Raw genomic sequence first — 21,816 nt, forward strand, 5'->3', positions numbered from 1 at the left:
CTCCCCCCCAACCCCTACACACAAGCAAAAAAAAAAACAGAGTTCGGACGCTGAGCATAAAAAATATATGTGACCTGAACAACGTTGTTAAGAGTTCTTTCATCAGGAAGAATGTAAATATCCAATAGTGATGGTCCACATGGAATTGTTTGGGAGTATATCTTCTGATCGGAGGTGGCAGCATCTTCAACCTTTGTGATGCTCAGAAAAGTGGCTTTGCACAAAGGGCAAGTTGAGATCTTCCTGCTCAAAGCCTACAAGATATGAGACCAATAGATTAGGACCATGAAATTGATTCTGAACTTCATAGTACATACTATAACATTGACAGCATTTGAATGATAAGTAAACCGATCAACTGAGAATGACAGAACTCACTCTACAAGTTCAAAGAACAAAAATCATTAATGACCAGAGTTTCAAGGTAGAAGTTGGCACCAGAGAAAAATACGTAAGTTTGGAGCTCACATAATTTGGCTTAGTTATATTTAATTTTGGAGCTCACATAATTTGGCTGTGTTATATTTAATTTTGTGATTTGAGGATTTTCCATCAAGTTGAGATGGCAAGGATTCTTAAAAGTGAAGTTAGATTTTCCATCAAGTTGTTAGAGGAAAAATAAATAAATAAGGAGCTCGCATAATTTGCACAAAGGGCAAATTGTATAGACAACTATAGAGCCACAATTTTCAGGTTAATTTTTCTTAATCAGATCAGTGATGTTGCCTAATAGTTCAAGAATCCCAATACAACCATACACATGACAAGCAGTTAAAATATCCAGAGTTTAACATTCATCCCATCACTGCTCGAACAATTCTCACGCCAAACTTCTGTAATATATTACCGTCCCTAAAACACGTTTCAGTTCATGCGAATTAGATAGTTAATTTTACCTTCGAATTAGAAAACAAAAATAGATAAATAGAGCAGAGAGGTAATGAGAAAAAATACAAAGAAATTATGGAGGCAACATAGTATTTCTCATAGTTATTTGGAAATCCTTACTTCCACATGTATAAGAGAAAGAACTAGTACACAACCATAATTAGCATGTTCGAAACATGATCCAGAGTTTTACTACAAAATATATTGCATTATCATTAAGAAGGTTATGAATACGACGACAAATTCAAATAAGTTGTTCTCCAGTCCTGATCATGAAGACAAAAAATGCAACCTAGTTAATGAAGTCAGAAAAGCTATAACACTCATATGCTGAATAAATTGAATAGTTTGCTGCCCAAGGCCCTGGCATTTATAATAGTTTTGGATCAAAAAGCAAAAAGAATATTATAAGGTTTAATTGGATCCTTGAATCTCCATGTATAGAAATTTAATAAAACTTTTACCATGTGATCTGCCCAGTTCTGAATGCATGAATAGCAAAATCGATGCCCACAGGGCAAAACTCCCCTCGTCGAACTAAAATCTGTCCAACAGATGACACAAGATAACTCTGTTGAGGTGGAGGGTAAGCTTGCATTGAGTTCTATAACTGGATCCTCAATATTCTTTTGTAAATTGTTAATATTGTGCAATTCATCTTCTGAAGTTATCGATGACCCTCTTGGTGCATTCTCAACTTGTAAGTTTGTATCTCTGGAAGTAGATTGGTCCTCACAAGCTTCAATGCCTTCAAAACTATCACTTGATAGTCCCCTTTCGTCCCATAACTGGTCACGGTCAGATGTTCCTCCAATGTTTACCACTTCAATATTTGTTTCATCATCCCAATGGCTAGAAGGACCTGTAAGACTATTACGAGTTCCCAAATGATTCCGCCTCAGGTCAAAATTCCAAATGTCAGCCTTATTATGATCTTCGGTAGAATTTTTATTCACAAGCCGGCGACATCTCCTTGAAGAGTTTACAGTTGAGTCCTGATTACTACTTTCACCTTTTCTTTCATCTCTCGCCAACCTCGAAGAACTACCACGCTATCCAAATGAAATAAGACCAAAACTTATCAGTGAGCGGAAAAAGTTCAAAAATACATAAGAAATTGTGGTTCAGGGTAAAATGCTTCTTTTCTCAAGTGATGATATACCAAAAAAGACAGAGAAATAGGATTTCACAGAATGATAAAGGAAATCGATTGCCCAAGAAAGGAGACAACGTGTAAAAGAATATGACATCCTAATAAATGAATAAATAAAGTGAGCTCAAAAGAAGATAAAAGTTACACCTTTGAACAGAATCTGAAATTATCTCCTGGTTCAATTAAAAATAGCAAAGATGCAAATCGTTAAAAAATGGTATTGTCTACAATTAAGCTGTGGGATTTGACATTCTCTGGTCATAGAAGCAAAGCAATCCACAGTTCAGAATTTCGAAAGACAGGATTAGTGAGCTTCCAATTCTTCCTAGCTGAGGAAAAATATTCCTAAGTCAAAGCCTAGCAACAAGTTAAATGAATTGACAAGTTGATGGCAAATAGATTTGAAGTTCTTGAATGATTATTGATCAATCAGACCACATCAAGTCATCAACCCACACCACAATGAGAATGCAGAGGTAAATCACATTAATAAACTAAAGAAAACCAAACCACTCACAAATGTTCATTAGAGCAGACTTTTTAAAGATTGAATTTATTTCAAACCAATACAAATTGTTATATTCTAAATTTAACCATGCAGAGAAAAACTCAAAGCATGATTGTGTTTATATATGTTAGTGGCAAAACATTATAAATGCTATAATGATCACATGTATACAGTCATTTTATAATGAGGATCCAGGGTTCACCCATCTTGCATGGCTTAGTTATATCCGAGACAAATCATGTCAAACTCCTTTTTAGTTTGAAGGTACTACAACTAATTCTCCCAAGTCATTTAGTTAAAAGGATTCTAAAATGCATAGAATGTAAGTATTGGTGGGCCATGTCAATACTCTACTCCCATCACGTCTAGATATTATTGCCACAGTTGTTAAGAGTTGTCAAACACATGCCCCATCCTACTCTTCCTCCTATGGCTTCTATGAAGAGATATTTTATTACATTGAAGAGTCTTTATCGTACAGTTTATATTTTCCTGGTAGTAAAATTTAGTGTCATGCCTTATTTGGACTCTAATTGGTCTAGAAACAATATTGATGAGCTCTCAACCACAGGGTGTGTAATACTATTGAATCATGATCTTGTGCAATTTCCAAAAACTCTTATAAGAGCTCAACCGAACGACTAAGCTAGCTTGCATCGGACACTAATTTGAAGATGTTTGTGTTCCTTGTTCTCCCGTTTCCTGGCGTCATAATGTTTATCCTACTTGCTAGATCCGATCTTTTAAGGCCCCAGTCATGTGAAAATTGATTCACTCAAGAGAAAGGTTGAGCACAAGGATAGTTATTAAAAATTATTACCGGTGCTTATCAACCTACTGACACTTTTACTACCAGAGACTTCAAAACATTTGTTAAATCTAAAAGCAAGTCCATGCCCTTTCTTACTTGTTGTCATTCATTGGAGGGGAATGTTGGTTAGCTTAACACATTTGTGCATAACATTTCAAGCAGAAAAGTCAGTAGGTCCCCACCTAAGAATAAAATCAGAACATACCAATTTATTGGGATTTTATAACAATAGAAATTTAAATTGTTAGAGGGCTAATCAAAAGATACCACGCCATCAACCTACAATTAAAATAAGAGAACCAGATCACATTACTTAATTAAAGAAAACTACTTCCATACATTAGTAATTTAGAACAGATATTAAACCATTCGCCAGTACAAGACATTACCACAGATTTTAAACCTTGCAAAAGAAGTGGACTTTATCCTATGAAGTATAGCGACGTGGACAAAAATGAATGAGATTCAAAACGTAAGATGGAACAAAGAATGAAATATCTCACCTCAATCGCAAAAAAACCAGAGGGAGTTGGTTCCTCAAAATGGTTTCTGCTACTTGAGCTTGACGAGTCTTCTTGCTTAGAAATCCTCCTCCGCAATATGTCCTTTGCTTTATGAGCAGTGACATCACTATTCCTAAAATCAGAGTACAGATCCTAGTTGGGATTAACATTAAAAAGGTTAGCGATAGGCATTAACTCTAGACAAGTAATGAACTCCTACCTTTTTTTCTTAAGATAATAGTTGCAAAGTCGAAAATCCTTAGGGCTGTTACTTTAGTGATCAAAAACAGTTGTACAAAAGGAGAAGCCTTATTCTTCCTATGTAGGCTATTTTTTTAGTTCAACAATATTTGGGGTGGGATTTCGAATCTTTGATCTTAGATAGTTCATACATTATGTTTGTTGAGCTATGTTGATATCACTCATTCCATAATTGATATAGGCTTAAGTCATGAGTTAATAGGATTTAAATACAATGATGGTTAATTAAATTAACCATAGTAACTAACTCACAACCTAACTAATAAAATAACATGCCTAAGTTAGATTACAAAGGGACCCTAACATTTAAATATCTAACAAATCATAGCATGCACAAAGATCTATGAATGGTGTTTTTTCCTTTTTTTTTGGACAAGATATGAACGGTATTTCTTTAAAAATAATAATAATGATAATAATAATAATAATCTATGATGGCACTTGGACTCAAAAAAACCAATTGAGTCATGAATGTGAAGAAAATAATGAAAGGAAATGTAAATCAATTAAAGGATTCAGATTCTTAATATTTTCCCTGATAAGTTTAATCTTGACATATGAGTTACAGCTTACAACAACATATTTAATCGATTTTCTTCTCCCCACTTAAATCCATAAATGATTCAGGATAGTTTGTGCACATATATTAAGAGAGGGCTGTCTCAAGTCACCTTATCCAGCAAAGAAGAATGGGGCAAGATTGAATCATCAAAAGAGCATATGTCTTTAATGCTTTGATCATCAACATTTCCATAATTATGTAACTTTTCACAAAGCAAGTTATTCTTTTTGGTTGAGACGGAGCCCTTTTCAGCAAGAGGGAGTTTCATTGACAAGGGACCTGCCAATTGGCCACTGCAAGGAATAAAATCCACAATTCAAAGAGATAAAAATAAACAGGATTACAGGATAGAGGTGGTAAAGCAATGGTGGAAATTATCTGATATGTAACCAAGCCTTAGTGAAACCTCAACAAAAGACATACTTTCAGCGCAAATGCAAAGGAAAACAAAAGGAAGACCAGATAATTAGAGACAATAAGGTCATACAATTCGTAAATGTGAGTTCTCGTTTAGTGTAAAAAGCAAATTATATGTTTTGCCAGGATTAGGTACACAATAAATGAAGAAATGGACTATATAATTTATTTTGGGAGAAAAAAGAAAGACAAACAGAAGAGACTTTACTGATTTGACAGCAAAGGGTTGAATAGAAAAGTCAGAACACTCAGAACATATGCATTGAATAAAATAGCAGCACTTCTCTGGGTTAATGGGAAATCCAGATAAGATTTTCATCCTCATTATTTTTGCATTCAATTTTCGTTATTTGTTTGTTCAATGTTCCTAATTGCACATTTTCCATGCTTGCTTGCCTTGATGGCTAGAAAACAGAAATCTTTTGCCAGATGACAAAATAGATATATTCTTAAGCCTTTGTACCAGTTGTAAGGTGTTTGGACAAAAGCCCCACGACAGAATGTTATTGCTTGCTGTATGCAAGCAACTATAATGTAATATAAAAAAAGTAACAATTGATTGTACCTTTGAAGAACGTATGGACCTTCTGGGACACGCTTTCCATGTTTAATGCAATCTTCAAGCCAACGATGATTGACTATTATTGTTCTAAACTTCTTAGCAAGATTAAATTTCCTCCCTTGTAATTCCCAACAAATCTAATCACCATAAGAATAAACAATAAGTAACATCATTCTTTAGCCTAAGATTGCGGATGAGTGACTCATGATAGATAAATACTGCAAAATTATACTACAAAATGTATTTCATCAAATCCCCATCCAAAAATCTATACTCGTTCTTTTTTAAACATACATAATTGCAAAACTCGTCTTATTTGAAAGCTATTGATGCTTTTCAGACTGAATTTGGGACTAATAAAATTAAAACCCACCAAATGAGTAATTGACCTTGACATTGCGCCCACATAGCTGGCACCAGTATAAGATATCATCTTGATAAGGTTGAATCTTTCTGTGCCGTGGTAGCCACTGACGGTCGCAACCACAGATTCCATACCTTCAATTGGACAGCCTACAGACATCAGAAAAATCAAAGCAGTAAATCCCAGACGGAAAAGAATCTAAGTGAACCACCCCATCTACCCTCCCCCACAAAAGGCTGCAGTTAAACTAAGAGGTACATACACAGTTCGATGTTGCAGCTAGAAACTCGAGAAATAGAAAGCTTCGAGTCGAAGCTTCATTTCCCAATCCACTAGGGGAAAAAAAACGGATGAAACAAATACAGTAAGGAAAGCAGAATTTCACAAATTTCAAATCCAACAAAACTATATTGACTGAAACAGGACACTATCAAGATCAAGCGGATAAAAGCTCCCACAAACCCTAGAAAGAACATCACTAGCAATTTGGTGAAAAAGCGAGGGTGTAGAAACAGATGCATAGAATGAGAGAGAATCACCGGGAAGTCGATTAGGGCAGGAAAGGACTCCATTAGCGAGGCCATGGTCTTGCTCCTCCTCCATCCGAACCTCAAGAAATTGCCGCGAAAGTTTAGAGATAAATTTGAATTTTGTGGACGAAGGCGAACATTCTAAATTTGAGTTGGTTTTTTATTTTTATTTTTTTTTTTTGGGTGCTGGTTGCAAAAGAGGCAATCAGACCAAGATAATAGCATATGCAGCACAATAATAAAACAATTGCGGATATGGTACAAAAATAGACTTTGATCATTGTAAAAGGCTAAAAGGCCCGTTGATTTTTTCGCTCAACCTACCAAATAAAACCCAAAATCTCCCATGTTTGCAGGCTTTTTCTTCCTCATTTTCTGAAATTGAAAGTTATCATCGATAGCTACTATCAACGGCTATCATTGATAGCTTCTATCATTGACTATCACTGATAGACCTTTATCAATTGAAATTAACTTTGAAATATCAACACTTAGGGGTCGTTTGTTTTTTGAAAATATAGATAACTGGAATCTTAGATGCCCGAAATTATAAATATATGGAAGATAAATGTCTGACATCTTTAGATTACCATGTTTGTTTTGTATGAACATTTTTGCAGATATTTGGGAATATTTTGCTAATTGTATTTGTTTCATAGGATTTTTACACGGGAATTTTTTAAATTTACATAATGTTCTAAGAATGTCCTCACAACTATTTATTAATTGGTAATTAATTTGATATAATTTGAACTTATATAACTTATTTGTTTTTAGGAAAAATTGCAAAAATACCAACATGAGTGTAGCTTGTACTATCAACCTCGAGGTCAGACCCCTGGTATGGTGCTTGTACTAAACTATGGGATTGGTTTCTCTCTTTTCTTCTATCATCTCTCCTCCCTCCTCATCTCATTCGCATCTCTCGTCTCTCATCCAGATATGAAAAATTCTTGAAATTGATGAACGGCTACCGCCTAAAAACTGTCGGATAGGGAGGATGAACAACGTCAGGTTGGAAGGCTGATGTGTGCAAATCATCGAAGGGAGGGAAGAGAAATCGTGTTGCCACTTGTGTGTCAAAACCACCTAGGGATGAAATCCATCTGTCACCTGGGGATTCCACCATTTCTATTTTCTTCCTCAAATGTCAGCTTTTTCTATCTCGATCAGTTTCTTCTTCATCTCCATTATACAAATTCCCTCCCATTTTCTTCAAAATAGAACCATTGAAGCTTCTCGGCCACACGATCCATTTATCCAACTTTTACTCTATTTCCTTCTCATTTGCTTCACATCCCCACAGTGCTCCTTCTGCTTTCAATGGGCTCGAAATCTCCAACCCAAAAACAAAATACGCAAAGATACAAAAATTGGATGGAGAAGAAACCCAAGAAAAATATGAACAAAAAACATCAATATCTCGTGAAGCAAGGAAGCTTTATATTAGAAATTTACCACATGATATATGACTTGTTCCCAAATTGTAACGATCTGAGTTCAGGAGGGGTATATGAATGAACTGATATCACATCCGAATGAGAGGGATCCTGATGAAAGTATGGTTAAGAAATACTTAAAAGAATTGAAAGTTACTACCTATACCAACAAGGTGTACTTTCATTTTTAGTGGCTCAATCATAATAACTCCAAAGTTAAGTGTGCTTAGCTTTGAGCAATCCTAAGTTGGGTAACCTCTTGGGATGCATGTGAGTGATGGTGTGATTGTAACCGATCCCATAGTTCAAGGGTGGTTTTTTCGATTTTCCCTTGTTTTTATCAATTTAAATTTCTTTTTGAATTAATTCAATTTATATTATTTTTCTAAAAAATATATCATAATTTAAGATTTTTTTATAAAATAAATATTATTTGAATTTGAATATATTGCTAAAAAGATAATCAAAATTACGATACAACAAAAATATATGATATATATGGTTGACAGCATTTATTTTAATCATATGATGCAAATAAGACACATACACACACGCGCACGCATATATATCCTAAGATGTTTGGGAATCTCCATATGTTAAGGTATCTTTCAACACCATAAGACAAACACAATAGTTCAGATGTCCACTCCATGGGAATCTAAGATGCATGTGAAACAAACGGCCTCTTAAGACTATCGACAACTATCAATGATAGACTTCTATAAGTGACTATCCACTTTGAAAGAAAATCATTAACTTTGAAAGATTGAGCTATATTGGTGATGAATAATTGATGGTGAATATCATTGATAAACTTTCGTCAATTACTATCAATTTTGAAAGATTAACACTTGAAGCTATTAGTAGCTATCGTTGATAATCTTCTATCATGGCTATTATTGATGATCTTCTATCATGGCTATCACTTATGTTTCAATTAGTGGTTATAATTTTTTAAAAAAAAACAGTACTTAAAGCCATCAGTAGGTATTAATTTTGAAATATTCACACATAAAGCCATCAGTAGGTACAAATAAAAGGATGAGCCCTCGTAGACAAAAGTCCATAATTCATTTAAGATTTGATGGAACAAACACATGCGCAGTGGAAGAAAAAACAAATCTAAAGTACTCTAATTAGGTTAATTTCAAAAAATAAGCATGCAATTAAAACAAGTAAAAATGATAGAAGAAATACAACTTTTGTAGACTTGAATCTTCTCCAAAATAGCTCCAATCTCCTCACAAATGGTTCCCAGACCACCACGAGAGTCTTCACAACTATTTTTCAATCTTATAACGAGATAGTAGGATCTGGTGAGTAACTAATTTGGAGATGAAAAGGTTAAATCTTTAAGAGAAAATAATTATGAGATTACCTCATAATCTCATAAATTTCAACTTGGCCAAGAGTTCTAAACAACATAAATCTCCTCCTTTTAAAGATCATTTCATGCAAAACATGCAATTTTAGTTTGATGAGAATTTGATACTAAAAAATCCCTAACTCAAAGTGAGATTAGTGAGGCAAGTGTGTTCAAAAGAAGATAACACTTAGCAATGCAAAAAAATGACATTTTTCACTCACAATTGTTGGATCTTTCTATTAACTTGGTCAAAGGTCAAAGTTTGACTTTCAAAGTCAAAAGTCAACATTTTGACTTTCATTGTATTTTTGACCTAATTAACAATTTTGACTTTTAATGCAATTTCGACCAATTCCATTTAATTTCAAAATTAATTTTAAAATTAAATTTATATTAAATAATTAATCAAACAATTTAATTAATTTAATTTAATATTAATTCCAACATGAATCCCAATTAATATGAATCCCTATTCATAATTTTGATTTTTAAATCTTATTTAAATATCTCTTATTTTCTCTCTCTTTATGTTAAATTCACAACATTAAGTTAAATATATCGTATATCTTTAATGCTTTGCTCCAAAAATCGAATTTGAACACTTCGAATTCGTTCGTCACATTGTTCTAAGGTTTAGTCTGATATGAGCTAGTAGGGGGACCTCAGGGACCTACAGGTCATGGACTCCAATGATCTGAGATTAATTGGCTAAACTCTTTAACCTAATTAACCACAATTCGTTAACTATCGGGTCACTCCACTAAAGCCCAATAGTTGCATCTCCTCACTGTAGATATATTATGTCCATTCGATATAACCATGACTATTAAGTCAACCTTTCTCAAATTGTTCGTAATAACAACTGAGTCAAAAGTTGTTTTACCCCCTGAGATTACATCTTGCTCCTTTAAGTCTCATCGATCCTCTAATGAACAATTGGTTTGTGATCCAATCACTAAACCGAGTCCCTCTCGGACCAATGAGAGGGTGAGGCCCCTTGTTCAAGACTCTAAGTCAGCACTTAAGGGAACAACCTCTCTACTATCCCTAAAAGTGAGTATGAGTGAATTCCGTCTTGCACCCTATATCCCCAGCTATCTACCCGATCTTACCCCTGAAATGGGAGGCTTATTGAGCTGGCGCTGTTGAGCCAATATTCACTCATGCAAATCTAAGGATAACCCTTAATAAACATGAGTTCATAGTTAGCTCAGGATTAAGGTCAAATTACCTACGTCGTCTCTTTGAAATAGTTAGTCTTAAATAGTAAACAGTGTTATAAAGTAATAGTGACTTATTTCTTAATCCGATCTTATGCAAACTCATTGCATGTAACGCCCCCACTCCTCATGTCAATACATGAACGAATCAGAATCACTTTGTTTATAGCACTTTACAACAAATTGTAACAATTACAGAGTGGGTTGCATCTGATAGTGTTACTAGAATAAGGTATCCAGCTTTATTCATATACTATGGATTGTTTTGGCTATTTACTAAACTTGATCCACTCTTATTTCTCCACATAAAGTTCAAGTATTCATATAATAGCCATGGATCTTTAGTTTATTGGATTTATCCTTCTTTCTAAAACGAAATTAGCAATTCATACATTCAATAACAACTTTATTGAATAAAACCTTAATAACATCTTTATTGATAACATAATAAATTTATTGTTTACAAACCACAAGTTTTAGGACATAAAACCCAACAGTATTGAGATCGAGTTACATATGATCATCCTGTGAAATATTGATCTTTTTAGTCAACTGTGTTACAAAGAAAGACTAATAAATTTTCAGTTCAATTTTATACAAACTTATTGTTGTTGGGGTTGATGTTCTAAAGTCTCTTGTCCCGTAGTTTGTAAACAGTTTGTACAAACGCTTGTGTTGTATAATATATGATATTTACTTTACATCTTGTATTTTGTTCAGTTGCTTGTTTTATTTGCTTTACCATAAACCAATAAACATAAAATCTCTGATTATCTGTATGTGACTCAAGCATGTATGTGCTGACATACAAGTGGATCATGTCTTGAGTGATAGCCAAAATGGTCTGTAATATATGGATATAAGAGGGAAACCTTATCCTGGTAATGCTACAGATGCGACATGCTTTGTGGAATGGTAATAAATGTTGTGACTTGTCACAGATGGTCTGATCATGATCATTCGTGTTGGGGACATGTGAACGGGGGCGTTTTATACAAAGAGTTTATATAAGACCTGACCACGAAGTGTTAATGTCTCGTTATATAACACCGTTCATGACAAAGACTTCATGTCACTAGGATGACCATAGGTAACATGACCTCAATCCTGAGTGAGTTGGGAATTCTTACCATTGAGGGCGGTCCTTTGATTTGTATGGGTGAGAGTGGCCAGGTTCGCCAATTCAAACCTACTATTTTAGGGATTCGTCTGATTTGGGAGCTGGGAACTTAGCTACACAAGATGGAATTCACTTCTTCGTCGAGGCAGGGGTAAGTAGATAGATAGCTCTCTTAAGGGTTAATTCCAGGGCTTAAATGATGTGGCGCCACACACCTTCTCTTGGCCGAGAGGTGTTCACACATAGTTAGACTATGTTGTATTGTTTAGTATAGGAATCAGTGGTACTTAAGGAGTGAGATGTAACTAATTTGGCCCAACTGTACTTACGAGCATCTGTGAAGGGTCATCGTACTCATGATTGGTTATATCCAATGGACACAAAAATATAACTGTGGTAAGAAGAGTTCAGTTGTTAGTCTTTAGTGGAATGCCTGATAATTAACGGATGGTGGATCTCATGGTTAAAGAGTTTAATAAGCTATTCATGGACCGTTGGAGCTTCGAACCACAGGTTCATTAGGTTCCCTAGGTAGTTTGGATAAAGTCGAGAACCAGTGTTTGAGTTAATTTGAAATATACAAATTGATAAGAGGAAGTTCGATTATATATGATATAATTAGACTGGTTAATTATATATGATATAATTGGCTAAATGTATGAGATACATTATTTTGGAGGAAATTAGATATAAATATGATTTATATCAAGTAGAGGGGAAAATACTGCAGTAGATATGTGATATCAAACTATAGGATACAAATATAATATGATTATATTTATTATTAATTAATTGGTTAATGATATGATAATTAAGCCAATGTTTTTCACGTTCAGATGTGGGTTAGTGAGGTAGCATCGGTTATTATAACCGATGAATTAAAATGAAAATAGTTTTCATTTTTGAATCAGTCGTTCGGAAAAGAAAGAGAGCGCGCGTTGATAGAAAAGTAATCGATCACTTAGGTATTTCGAGAGCTTGTACGATAGTCACTCTCCGCCTAAACGATCGTCCACCTCGCACCTAAACGATCGCACACTTATTCCTACACGATTGGATAACTTCCTTAAACGATCGCAGTGTGTGCCGAGTTTGCTAAACAATCGTATACCATTTCCTAAACAATCGTTTTGTAAAACCTACACGATCATGTAATTTCTCCTAAATGATAAGCATCTTGCTATACGATAACGCTTTTTCCCTCCCATTTGCTTATCGCCTACATAATCCTTGTTTCCTCCTTCCTCTACCAAATTCACCAAAGACCACGCTTTGGGTTCTCACTTCGAGAATACCTGGGGCTCTTTTCTGGTGGTGTCGTCCCCGTTGTGTTCGTGATCTTGTGGTTGTGCGTGTTGCTGTAGTCGACGTTTCTGCTGGGCGTTGGTTGATCGAGTAGAGGTTTCCGCTGCATTGAGTTCCTAATTTGAAAAACATCTTCAACTGGTATGGCAACTCTTTCCCTCGTTTATTTCTTGTTCAAAGCACACCTTTAATTGACTGTTGGTTTGCATAACTGTATGTTTGAATGTATATTGTTGTATTTCGATCACTGTAAAATTGGAGCGATCCGAATGCGCTCATGGAATTCTTCGGTAAGAGATCTTTCAATTTTATAGGATATCTCCAATCACATGTCTTCACATGAACGATTTGGATTAGATCATTTGTAATCTTTACAAAATGGGTTGCATTCATAGTGTTACTAGGATAAAACACCCAACCTTATCTATATACTATATGAAAGATCTCATATCTAAGAGTTCCATCAGCGCGTTCGGATCGCTCCGATCTCACTGTAACCAAAATACAACATTATACATTCAATACATACAGTTATGCAAACAAAACAAATTATTGGCATGCTATGAACAAAAAAATAACAAAGGAAAGGGTGCCATACCAATTGAAGACGTTCTTCAAACTTCAGCACTTAAAGCAGTGAAACCCTCCAAGCGATCTACCAACGCCCAGCGAAAGCGTTGACTGCAGCAGCACGAACAACCACGAACACGAACACCGTGGGGGCGACACCACCACTAAAGAGCCCCAGGTATTCTCGGAGTGAAAACCCAAAGAGTGGTCTTTGGTGAATTTGGTAGAGGAATGAGGAAATACGAATCGTGTAGGTGATAAGCAAGTGGGAGGGAGAAAGACGCTATCGCATAGCAGAAATGCTTATCGTTTAGGAAGAGCTACACGATCGTGTAGGATTTACTGAATGATCGTTTAGGAAAAGGTATATAATCGTTTAATAAAATCGACACACTATACGATCGTTTAGAGAAGCTATCTGATCGTATAGAAAACAGTGTGTAATCGTTTAGACGCGAGGTATACGATCGTCTAGACGAAGAGCGACTATCGTATATGCTCTTGATTTTCTTAAGCGATCGTTCTCTATTCTCCAACGCGCACTCTTACGAATTCTTTGGATGACCGATCAAAATGAAAACCATTTTCATTTTAACTCATCGGTTATAATAACCGACGTTGCCCCACTAACCCACGTCCGAACGTGAATTTTGGATTAATTATCATATAATTAATTAACTAATTAATAAATAAATATAATCATATTATATTTTTATCTTATAGTTTGATATCACATATCTACTATAGTATTTTCTCTTCTACTTGATATAAATCATATTTATATCTAATTTCCTCCAAAATAATGTATCTCATATATTCAACCAATTATATCATATATAATTAACCAGTCGAATTATATCATATATAATCAAATTTCCTCTTGTCATTTTGAACATTTCAAATTAACCAGATACTAGTTCTCGACTTTATCCAAGCTACCCAGGGGACCTAATGGACCTGTGGCTCAAAGCTTCAACGGTCCATGAATAGTTGACTAAACTCTTTAGCCATGAGATCCACCATCCGTTAACTGTCAGACATTCAACTATAGAACAATAGCTGAACTCTTCATACCACAGATATATTTCTGTGTCCATCGGATATAACCAATCATGAGTACGATGACCCTTCATAGATGCTTGTAAGTACAGTTGAGCCATATTACCGTTTTGCCCCTATAGTTGCATCTCACTCCTTAAGTACCACTGATTCCTCTGATAAACAATACAACATAGTCCAACTATGTGTGAACACCTCTTGGGCCAAGAGAAGGTGCATGGCGCCACATCGTTCAAGCCCCGGAATCAGCCCTTAAGGGAGTTATCTATCTACTTACCTTCCTCGGGGAAGGAGTGAATTCCATCTTGTATGGCTGAGTTCCCAACTCCTAAATCAGATGAATCTCCAAAATGGTAGGTTTGAATCGGCGACCTGGCCACTCGCACTCATACAAATCAAATGACCGCCCTCAATGGTAGAAGTTCCCAACTCACTCAGGATTGAGGTCATGTTACCTATGGTCATCCAAGTGAAGTGAAGTCTCTGTCATGAACGGTGTTATATAACGAGACGTTAACACTTCATGTCAGGTCTTATACAAATTCTTTGTATAGGACGCCTCTGCTCGCATGTCCCTAACATGAATGATCAGGATTAAACCATCTGTAACAAGTCACAATACTTGTGACCGTTCCACAAAGCGGGCCGCGTCCGTAGCGTTATCAGGATAAGGTTTCCCTCCTATATCCATATACTACAGACCATTTTGGTTATCACTTAAGACATAATCCACTTGTATGTTACCACATGCATGCTTGTGTCACATACAGATAACCAGAGATTTTATATTTATTGGTTTGTGGTAAAGCAAATAAAACAAGAGTAATAATACAAGATGTGAATTAAATATCATATATTAACAATATAAGCATCCGTACAAACTGTTTACAAACTACAAGACACGAGACTTTTGGGCATCAACCCCAACACTATAAACCCTTTTAGGTTATTGTTTGAATATGATCCACCAATATGTCAACTGCATACTGTTAAAGTTTCATTAAATAACCTTGGGTTTTAGTTTATTGGATTTAAGTTATATAATTATAAAAAAAAACATCATAGAACAATAATTATTTTATTAATAAATATATTATTTATAATATTACAAATCACGAGTTCAATGCACAAACCCCAATAATCTCCCACTTGACCTAAAGCTAGTGGGATTGTCCAATAATAAAACAAACTACTATACAATACAATAAACTAGGACATAGATTACACCCAATATCATCCCCCACTTGCCTTAGATAAGGTGATGCATATCCTAGACGACTCTCTAGATGATCCTCGAATACTTTAATCGTGAAAGTCTTTGTAAATGGATCAATAATATTGTGCTCCAAAACAATCTTCGTGACGATCACGTGGAAGGAATTGAATTTCTTTGCAGAAGCTTGTGAACGCAGTGCCATGTTTAATCAATTTTTGAAACTACAAAATTAGAAAAATAAAACAGAGAAACCAATATAAATATCCATACACCAAGATAAACATTCATACTTAAATCATGCTTCTACTGAGGAGAAAGAGAGAAGAGAAAATACTAACCCTTGAGGACCTTTTTCTTCATGTATTTCCTCTACAAAGATCACGAACAATAGAACTTCTCTACACAAACTTCTTCCTCGAACCAAACAAAAAACAACAAGAAGAACAGGACACCACCAACTGGTTACCTTGCTATTCTTCAGAATAAGAACCAAGGATGGGTGGACTTCTTGGTTTTGGTAAGGGAAGAGTGACTTTTGTAAGAAGGGATTTCTTAAGAGAATTTTTCTTGCAGAGAAAACTTGTAGAGATCAGAACTACTCTTCTATGTCTCTTAAATACCTTTTTTACGTGAGAGAGAAGGTTGGAGGGGGAGTTACAACTACCTTATTGGGGTCGATGCCCTAAAGTCTCGAGTCCTGTAGTTTGTAAACAGTTTGTACAAACGCTTGTGTTGTATAATATATGATATTTACTTCACATATTGTTTTATGCTCAGTTATGTGTTTTATTTGCTTTACCACAAATCAATAAACATAAAATCCCTAGTCATCTATATGTAACTTAATCATGTATATGGTGACATACAAGTGGATCATGTCTTGAGAGATAACCAAAATGGTCTATAGTATATGAATATAAGAGGGAAACCTTATCCTGGTAACCCTATGGATGCGACCCGCTTTGTGAAATGGTCACAAGTGTTGTGATTTGTCACATATAATCTGATCTTGATCATTCATGTTGGGACATGCGAGCGGGGGCGTTCTATACAAAGAGTTTGTATAAGACCTGACCACGAAGTGTTAACGTCTCGTTATATAACATCGTTCATGACAGAGGCTTCACTTCACTAGGATAACCATAGGTAACATGACTTCAATCCTAAGTGAGTCGGGAACTCCTGCCATTGAGGGCGGTTCTTTGATTTGTATGGGTGTGAGTGGCTAGGTCGCCGATTCAAACCTACCATTTTGGGAATTCGTTTGATTTGGGAGTTAGGAACTCAGCTACACAAGATGGAATTCACTCCATCCCCGAGGCAGGGGCAAGTAGATAGATAGCTCCCTTAAGGGCTAATTCCAGGGCTTGAACGATGTGGCGCCACACACCTTTTCTTGGCCCGAGAGGTGTTCATACATAGTTGGACTATGTTGTATTGTTCATTAGAGGAATCAGTTGTACTTAAGAAGTGAGATGTAACTACAGGGGCAAAACAGTAAATTGGCTCAGCTGTACTTATGAGCATCTATGAAGGGTCATCGTACTCATGATTGGTTATATCTGATGGATACAAAAATATATATATGGTAAGAAGAGTTCAGCTGTTGGTCTTTAATGGAATGCCTGATAGTTAACGGATGGTGGATCTCGTGGCTAAAGAGTTTAGTTAGCTATTCACGGACCGTTAGAGCTTCGAGCCACAAGTTCATTAAATTCTTTGGGTAGCTTGGATAAAGTCGAGAATCAGTATTTGGGTTAATTTGAAATGTTCAAATTGACAAGAGGAAGTTCGATTATATATGATATAATTGGACTGGATAATTATATATGATATAATTTAGTAAATGTATGAGATACATTATTTTGGAGGAAATTAGATATAAATATGATTTATATTGAGTAGAGGAGAAATTACTATAGTAGATATGTGATATCAAACTATAGGGTAAGAATATAATATGATTATATTTATTAATAATTTAATTGATTAATTAATGATAATTGACCTAAAATTTCTCTCGGACGTGCGTTAGTGGGAGTAGCCGCTTCGGTTATGGTAATCGAAGAATAAAATGAAAATTAGTTTCATTTTACAAAAGTTCGGAAAAAATTGGCATCGGTGTGGAAATGTAAACGATTGCATAGTCGAGAGCCTATACAATAGTTGCTCAATGCCTAAACGATCACACACCTCACGCCTAAATGATCGCATGTCAGTTCCTAAACAATCGCTTAGCTTTCCTAAATGATCGCATAGTGTGCTGTGATTTCTAATCGATCGTCCACCTTTTACTAAACGATCGCTTTGTAAAACCTACACGATCGTGTAGCTTTTTCTAAACAATAAGCATTTAGCTATACGATAGCTTCCTTTTCTTTTCCACTTGCTTATCGTCTACATGATTTGTTCTTCCTCCTACCTCTACCAAACTCACCAAAAACCACACTTTGGGTTCTCATTCCGATAATACCAAGGGCTTCATTTTGGTGTTGTCATCCCCACTACTGTTCACTTGTTCGTGATAGTTTGTGCTGCTGCAGACAACTTGTTTGTTGGGCGATAGAGATCGCGTAGAGGTCTTCTGCTGCATCAGAGTTCATCACTTGAAGAGGGTCTTCAAGTGGTATGAGAACTCTTTCCCTTCATATTTTTATTGTTCGAAGCATGCCTTTAATTAATGTAAATTTCATAACTGTCTGTTAGAATGTGTATGTTGTATTTCGGTCACGGTGAAATCGGAAAGATCTGAATGCACTCATGGATTCTCTTCGTTAAGAGATCTTTCACCCTCCACTTAACGTGGAATAATAACTCTCAAGGAAGCTATTTTTCAAATTCAATTTTAGTTTAAAAATATTACATCAAATTTAATATATATAATTAAATAAATATTAACTAATTAACACTTAATTAATAAATAAATTAAATATCATATATTTAATTTAATTTGAATCATATTCAAATAGCATCCTCTCACCTAATCTATAGTTCTAATAAAATCTCATTCATATTACTAATATTTGAATCTTATTCAAATATTAGTAATATGTATTTTATACAATAAAATCCCTTATATAATTTGAACAATTCAAATTAATCTAACATTAATTTATTCTTATTTTTTACCCTTAATGAGCCAGTAAGAAGACTTTATGGACCTGTAGATTATAAATTCAAATAGTAAGAGATTAATTAATTAAATTCCTTGAATAAATTAATCAATATTCATTAACTACAAACCACTCCACTAAAGACCCACAACTATACTATTTGCAATGTAGATATATTTTTGTGTTCATGGATGTAACCAATCAACAGTAAGTTGACCCTTCATGAATTGCTTGCAACTATAGTTGTATCAAATTATTGTTTTATCCATGTAGTCACATCTAACTTTTTAAATATCACTAGTCCCTTTAATGAACAAATTGTTTATAGTCCAACTATAAGCTACTCCCTCTCAGACCAATGAGAGGGTGAGGCCTCATTGTTCAAGATCTGAAATCATCTATTAAAGGAACAATTCATCTACTTTCCCTAAAGACGAAAAAAAAAAGTGAATTTCATCTTGTGCAGTTGTGTTCCCAACTCCCTACTTGGATAAAATCTCAAAATGGTAGGCTTATTGAGTTGAAGAATTTGAACACTCTCACTGATGCAGATAAAAGGATTGCTCTTACAGACAAAAGTTAACAACTCACTCAGGATTAAGGTCGAGTCACCTATGGTCATTTGATTAAAATGTTAATCTCATCAAGTAACAACGTTATAAAGAGAGACTAATCATTTCATGGTTTGATCTTATATAAACTCTTTGTATAGGACACCCCACTCACGTCTTTACACGAACGAATAGGATCACATCGTTTGTAACACTTTACAACTATTGTAACAATTACAAAGTGGGTCGTAGCTATAGTGTTACCAGGATAAGGCACTCAACCTTATCCATATACTATAGACCATTTAGGTTATTATTCAAACATGATCCATATGTATGTCAACCACATACATATTTATATTACATAACATAACCTTGGATCTTAGTTTATTGAATTGGATTAATGCAAACTAATGTCGAATAAATAACTTTTTATTTTATTAAATAAACAATTCGTATACAAATAATCTACAAACTATGAAACTCACTAGATTTAGAGCACTAACCCCAATAATTTTCTCACTTGTCCTCAGAGATAGTGGAGTGCATACAAAGCATAAAATATGTAAAGTATACAATACGATAAACTAGGCATACACTATGCCCAATTATCTCCCACCTATCCTAGACAAGATGATGCATGTCTCGTAGACTCAGACTCTCCAAGTGATCGTAAAAAACTTTAGTTATGAGAGACTTTGTAAATGGATCAACAACATTACACTTCACAACGATCTTCGTGACAATCACGTCTCCTCGATGCACAATCTCCCGCATAAAATGATATTCCTCATGGAAGCGTGTGAATACCGTGGCATTGACACTCAATTTTGTAAAACTCTAAAATACAAAGAAACACATACAGAAAAACTACAGGATAAATATTTATTTTCTAAAGCATGCTTTTACTAAAGAGGAAAAATGAAGAATAGAACTCACCCTTGTATATCTTTCTTCTTGTCGAATTTCCTCTCCACGGTCATAAACTCTTCTCTGCATAAACACAAAAACTTCTTCTGAACTCACCAATGCCAATATATATATATATATATATATATGGACACCACCACTTGAAGTCCTCGCTATTTTCAGCCAAGGAATGAGATAGTGGGATATCTTTCTTGTTTTAGGAGAGGAAAAGAGAATTGCGGAGAATTGAGAGATTAGTTGTTGAGAGAGAGTTTTTTTTCTCTCTTTTGTCTATTCAACGTATATGTTGTTGGGATTGATGTCCTAATTTTCCCGGAGTCTCGTAGTTTGCAAACTTTGTACACATTATCATTAATAAAGTAAGAGTTATTTTATTTGCATTTACTCATATCCAATAAACAAAGATCTGTAGTTATTTTATGTAAACTTAAGCATGTATATGAGATATACAAGTGGATCATGCCTTAAATAATAACCCAAAAGGTCTGTAGTATAAGGATATAGGAGAGATATTTTATCCTTGTGACACTACGGATATGGTCGCTATGTAGAGGTTTACAAGTGTTGTAACTATTACAAATGGTCTGATTCTGACCATTCATGTGGAGACTGCGAGCGGGGGTGTCTTATACAAAGAGTTTGTATAAGACCGAACCACGAGATGATTAGTCTCTTTATATAGCATCGTCGATAATTGAGACTTACATCTCACTAAAACGACCATAGGTGACATGACATTAATCCTGAATGTTTTGGAAACTCTAGGCTATGAGGGCGGTCATTTTATTAGTTTGGGTGAGAGTAACCAGATTGCCAACTCAACAAGCCTACCTTTATGGAGATTTGTTTGATTGGAGAGCTGTGAACTCAATTACACAAGACGAAATTCACTTCTTCCCCGAAGCAAGGGTAAGTAGATAGATTGCTCCCTCAAGGGCTGATTCCGAACCTTGAACATAGTGGCCACATCATCTCTTTGGAAGAAAGGACCCAGTCATAGTAGGACTATGACTTATTGTTCATTAGAGAAATCAGTGGTACTTAAGGAGTTAGATGTAACTATAGGGAAAAAATAGTAAATTGGTCAAGCTGTACTTATGAGCGATATGTGAAGGGCTATCGCACTGTTGATTGGTTGATATGGACACATAAATATATCTATAGTGAGAAGAGTGCAGCTGTTGGTCTTTAGTGGAGTGTTCGGCAGTTAACGGATGGTGGATCCTGTGACTAAAGAGTTTAGTCAGTTATCCACGTACCGTTGGAGCTTCAAGCTACAGGTCCATAAGATCCCCTTAGTAGCTCAATGGGTTCAAGTTGAGAATCAATTCTTGGGGTTGGTTTGAAATGTTCAAATTAACAATAGGA

The 21,816-nt window shown here is 35.1% G+C and overlaps 1 protein-coding gene across 8 annotated transcripts in view; it reads right to left on the reverse strand.

The window, feature by feature from the left end:
* The window catches only part of LOC120077302 (regulator of Ty1 transposition protein 107), a 9,997-nt gene extending 3,223 nt beyond the window's left edge, over window positions 1–6,774 (reverse strand). For 6 of the 8 annotated variants that reach the window (XR_005481748.1, XR_005481750.1, XR_005481749.1 and 3 more), the window contains exons 1-7: window positions 6,569–6,774; window positions 6,039–6,178; window positions 5,669–5,802; window positions 4,796–4,979; window positions 3,864–4,016; window positions 1,353–1,940; window positions 75–254 (exon numbers count right to left, since the gene is read on the reverse strand). Coding sequence is in view for 1 of the 8 variants with exons in the window: in XM_039031225.1 (XP_038887153.1) it covers window positions 75–254; window positions 1,353–1,940; window positions 3,864–4,016; window positions 4,796–4,979; window positions 5,669–5,802; window positions 6,039–6,178; window positions 6,569–6,632 (1,443 nt within the window). In the remaining 7 variants the exon portion in view is untranslated. Of the gene's footprint in view, window positions 1–74; window positions 255–1,352; window positions 1,941–3,863; window positions 4,017–4,795; window positions 4,980–5,668; window positions 5,803–6,038; window positions 6,179–6,291; window positions 6,362–6,568 lie in introns of all 8 variants that reach the window. The other 2 variants (XR_005481757.1, XR_005481755.1) reach the window with 2 other exon arrangements.
* Between the last annotated feature and the right edge of the window lie 15,042 nt (window positions 6,775–21,816).

The sequence above is a fragment of the Benincasa hispida genome, chromosome 1 (assembly GCF_009727055.1).
Source record: "Benincasa hispida cultivar B227 chromosome 1, ASM972705v1, whole genome shotgun sequence".
NCBI lineage: Eukaryota > Viridiplantae > Streptophyta > Magnoliopsida > Cucurbitales > Cucurbitaceae > Benincasa > Benincasa hispida.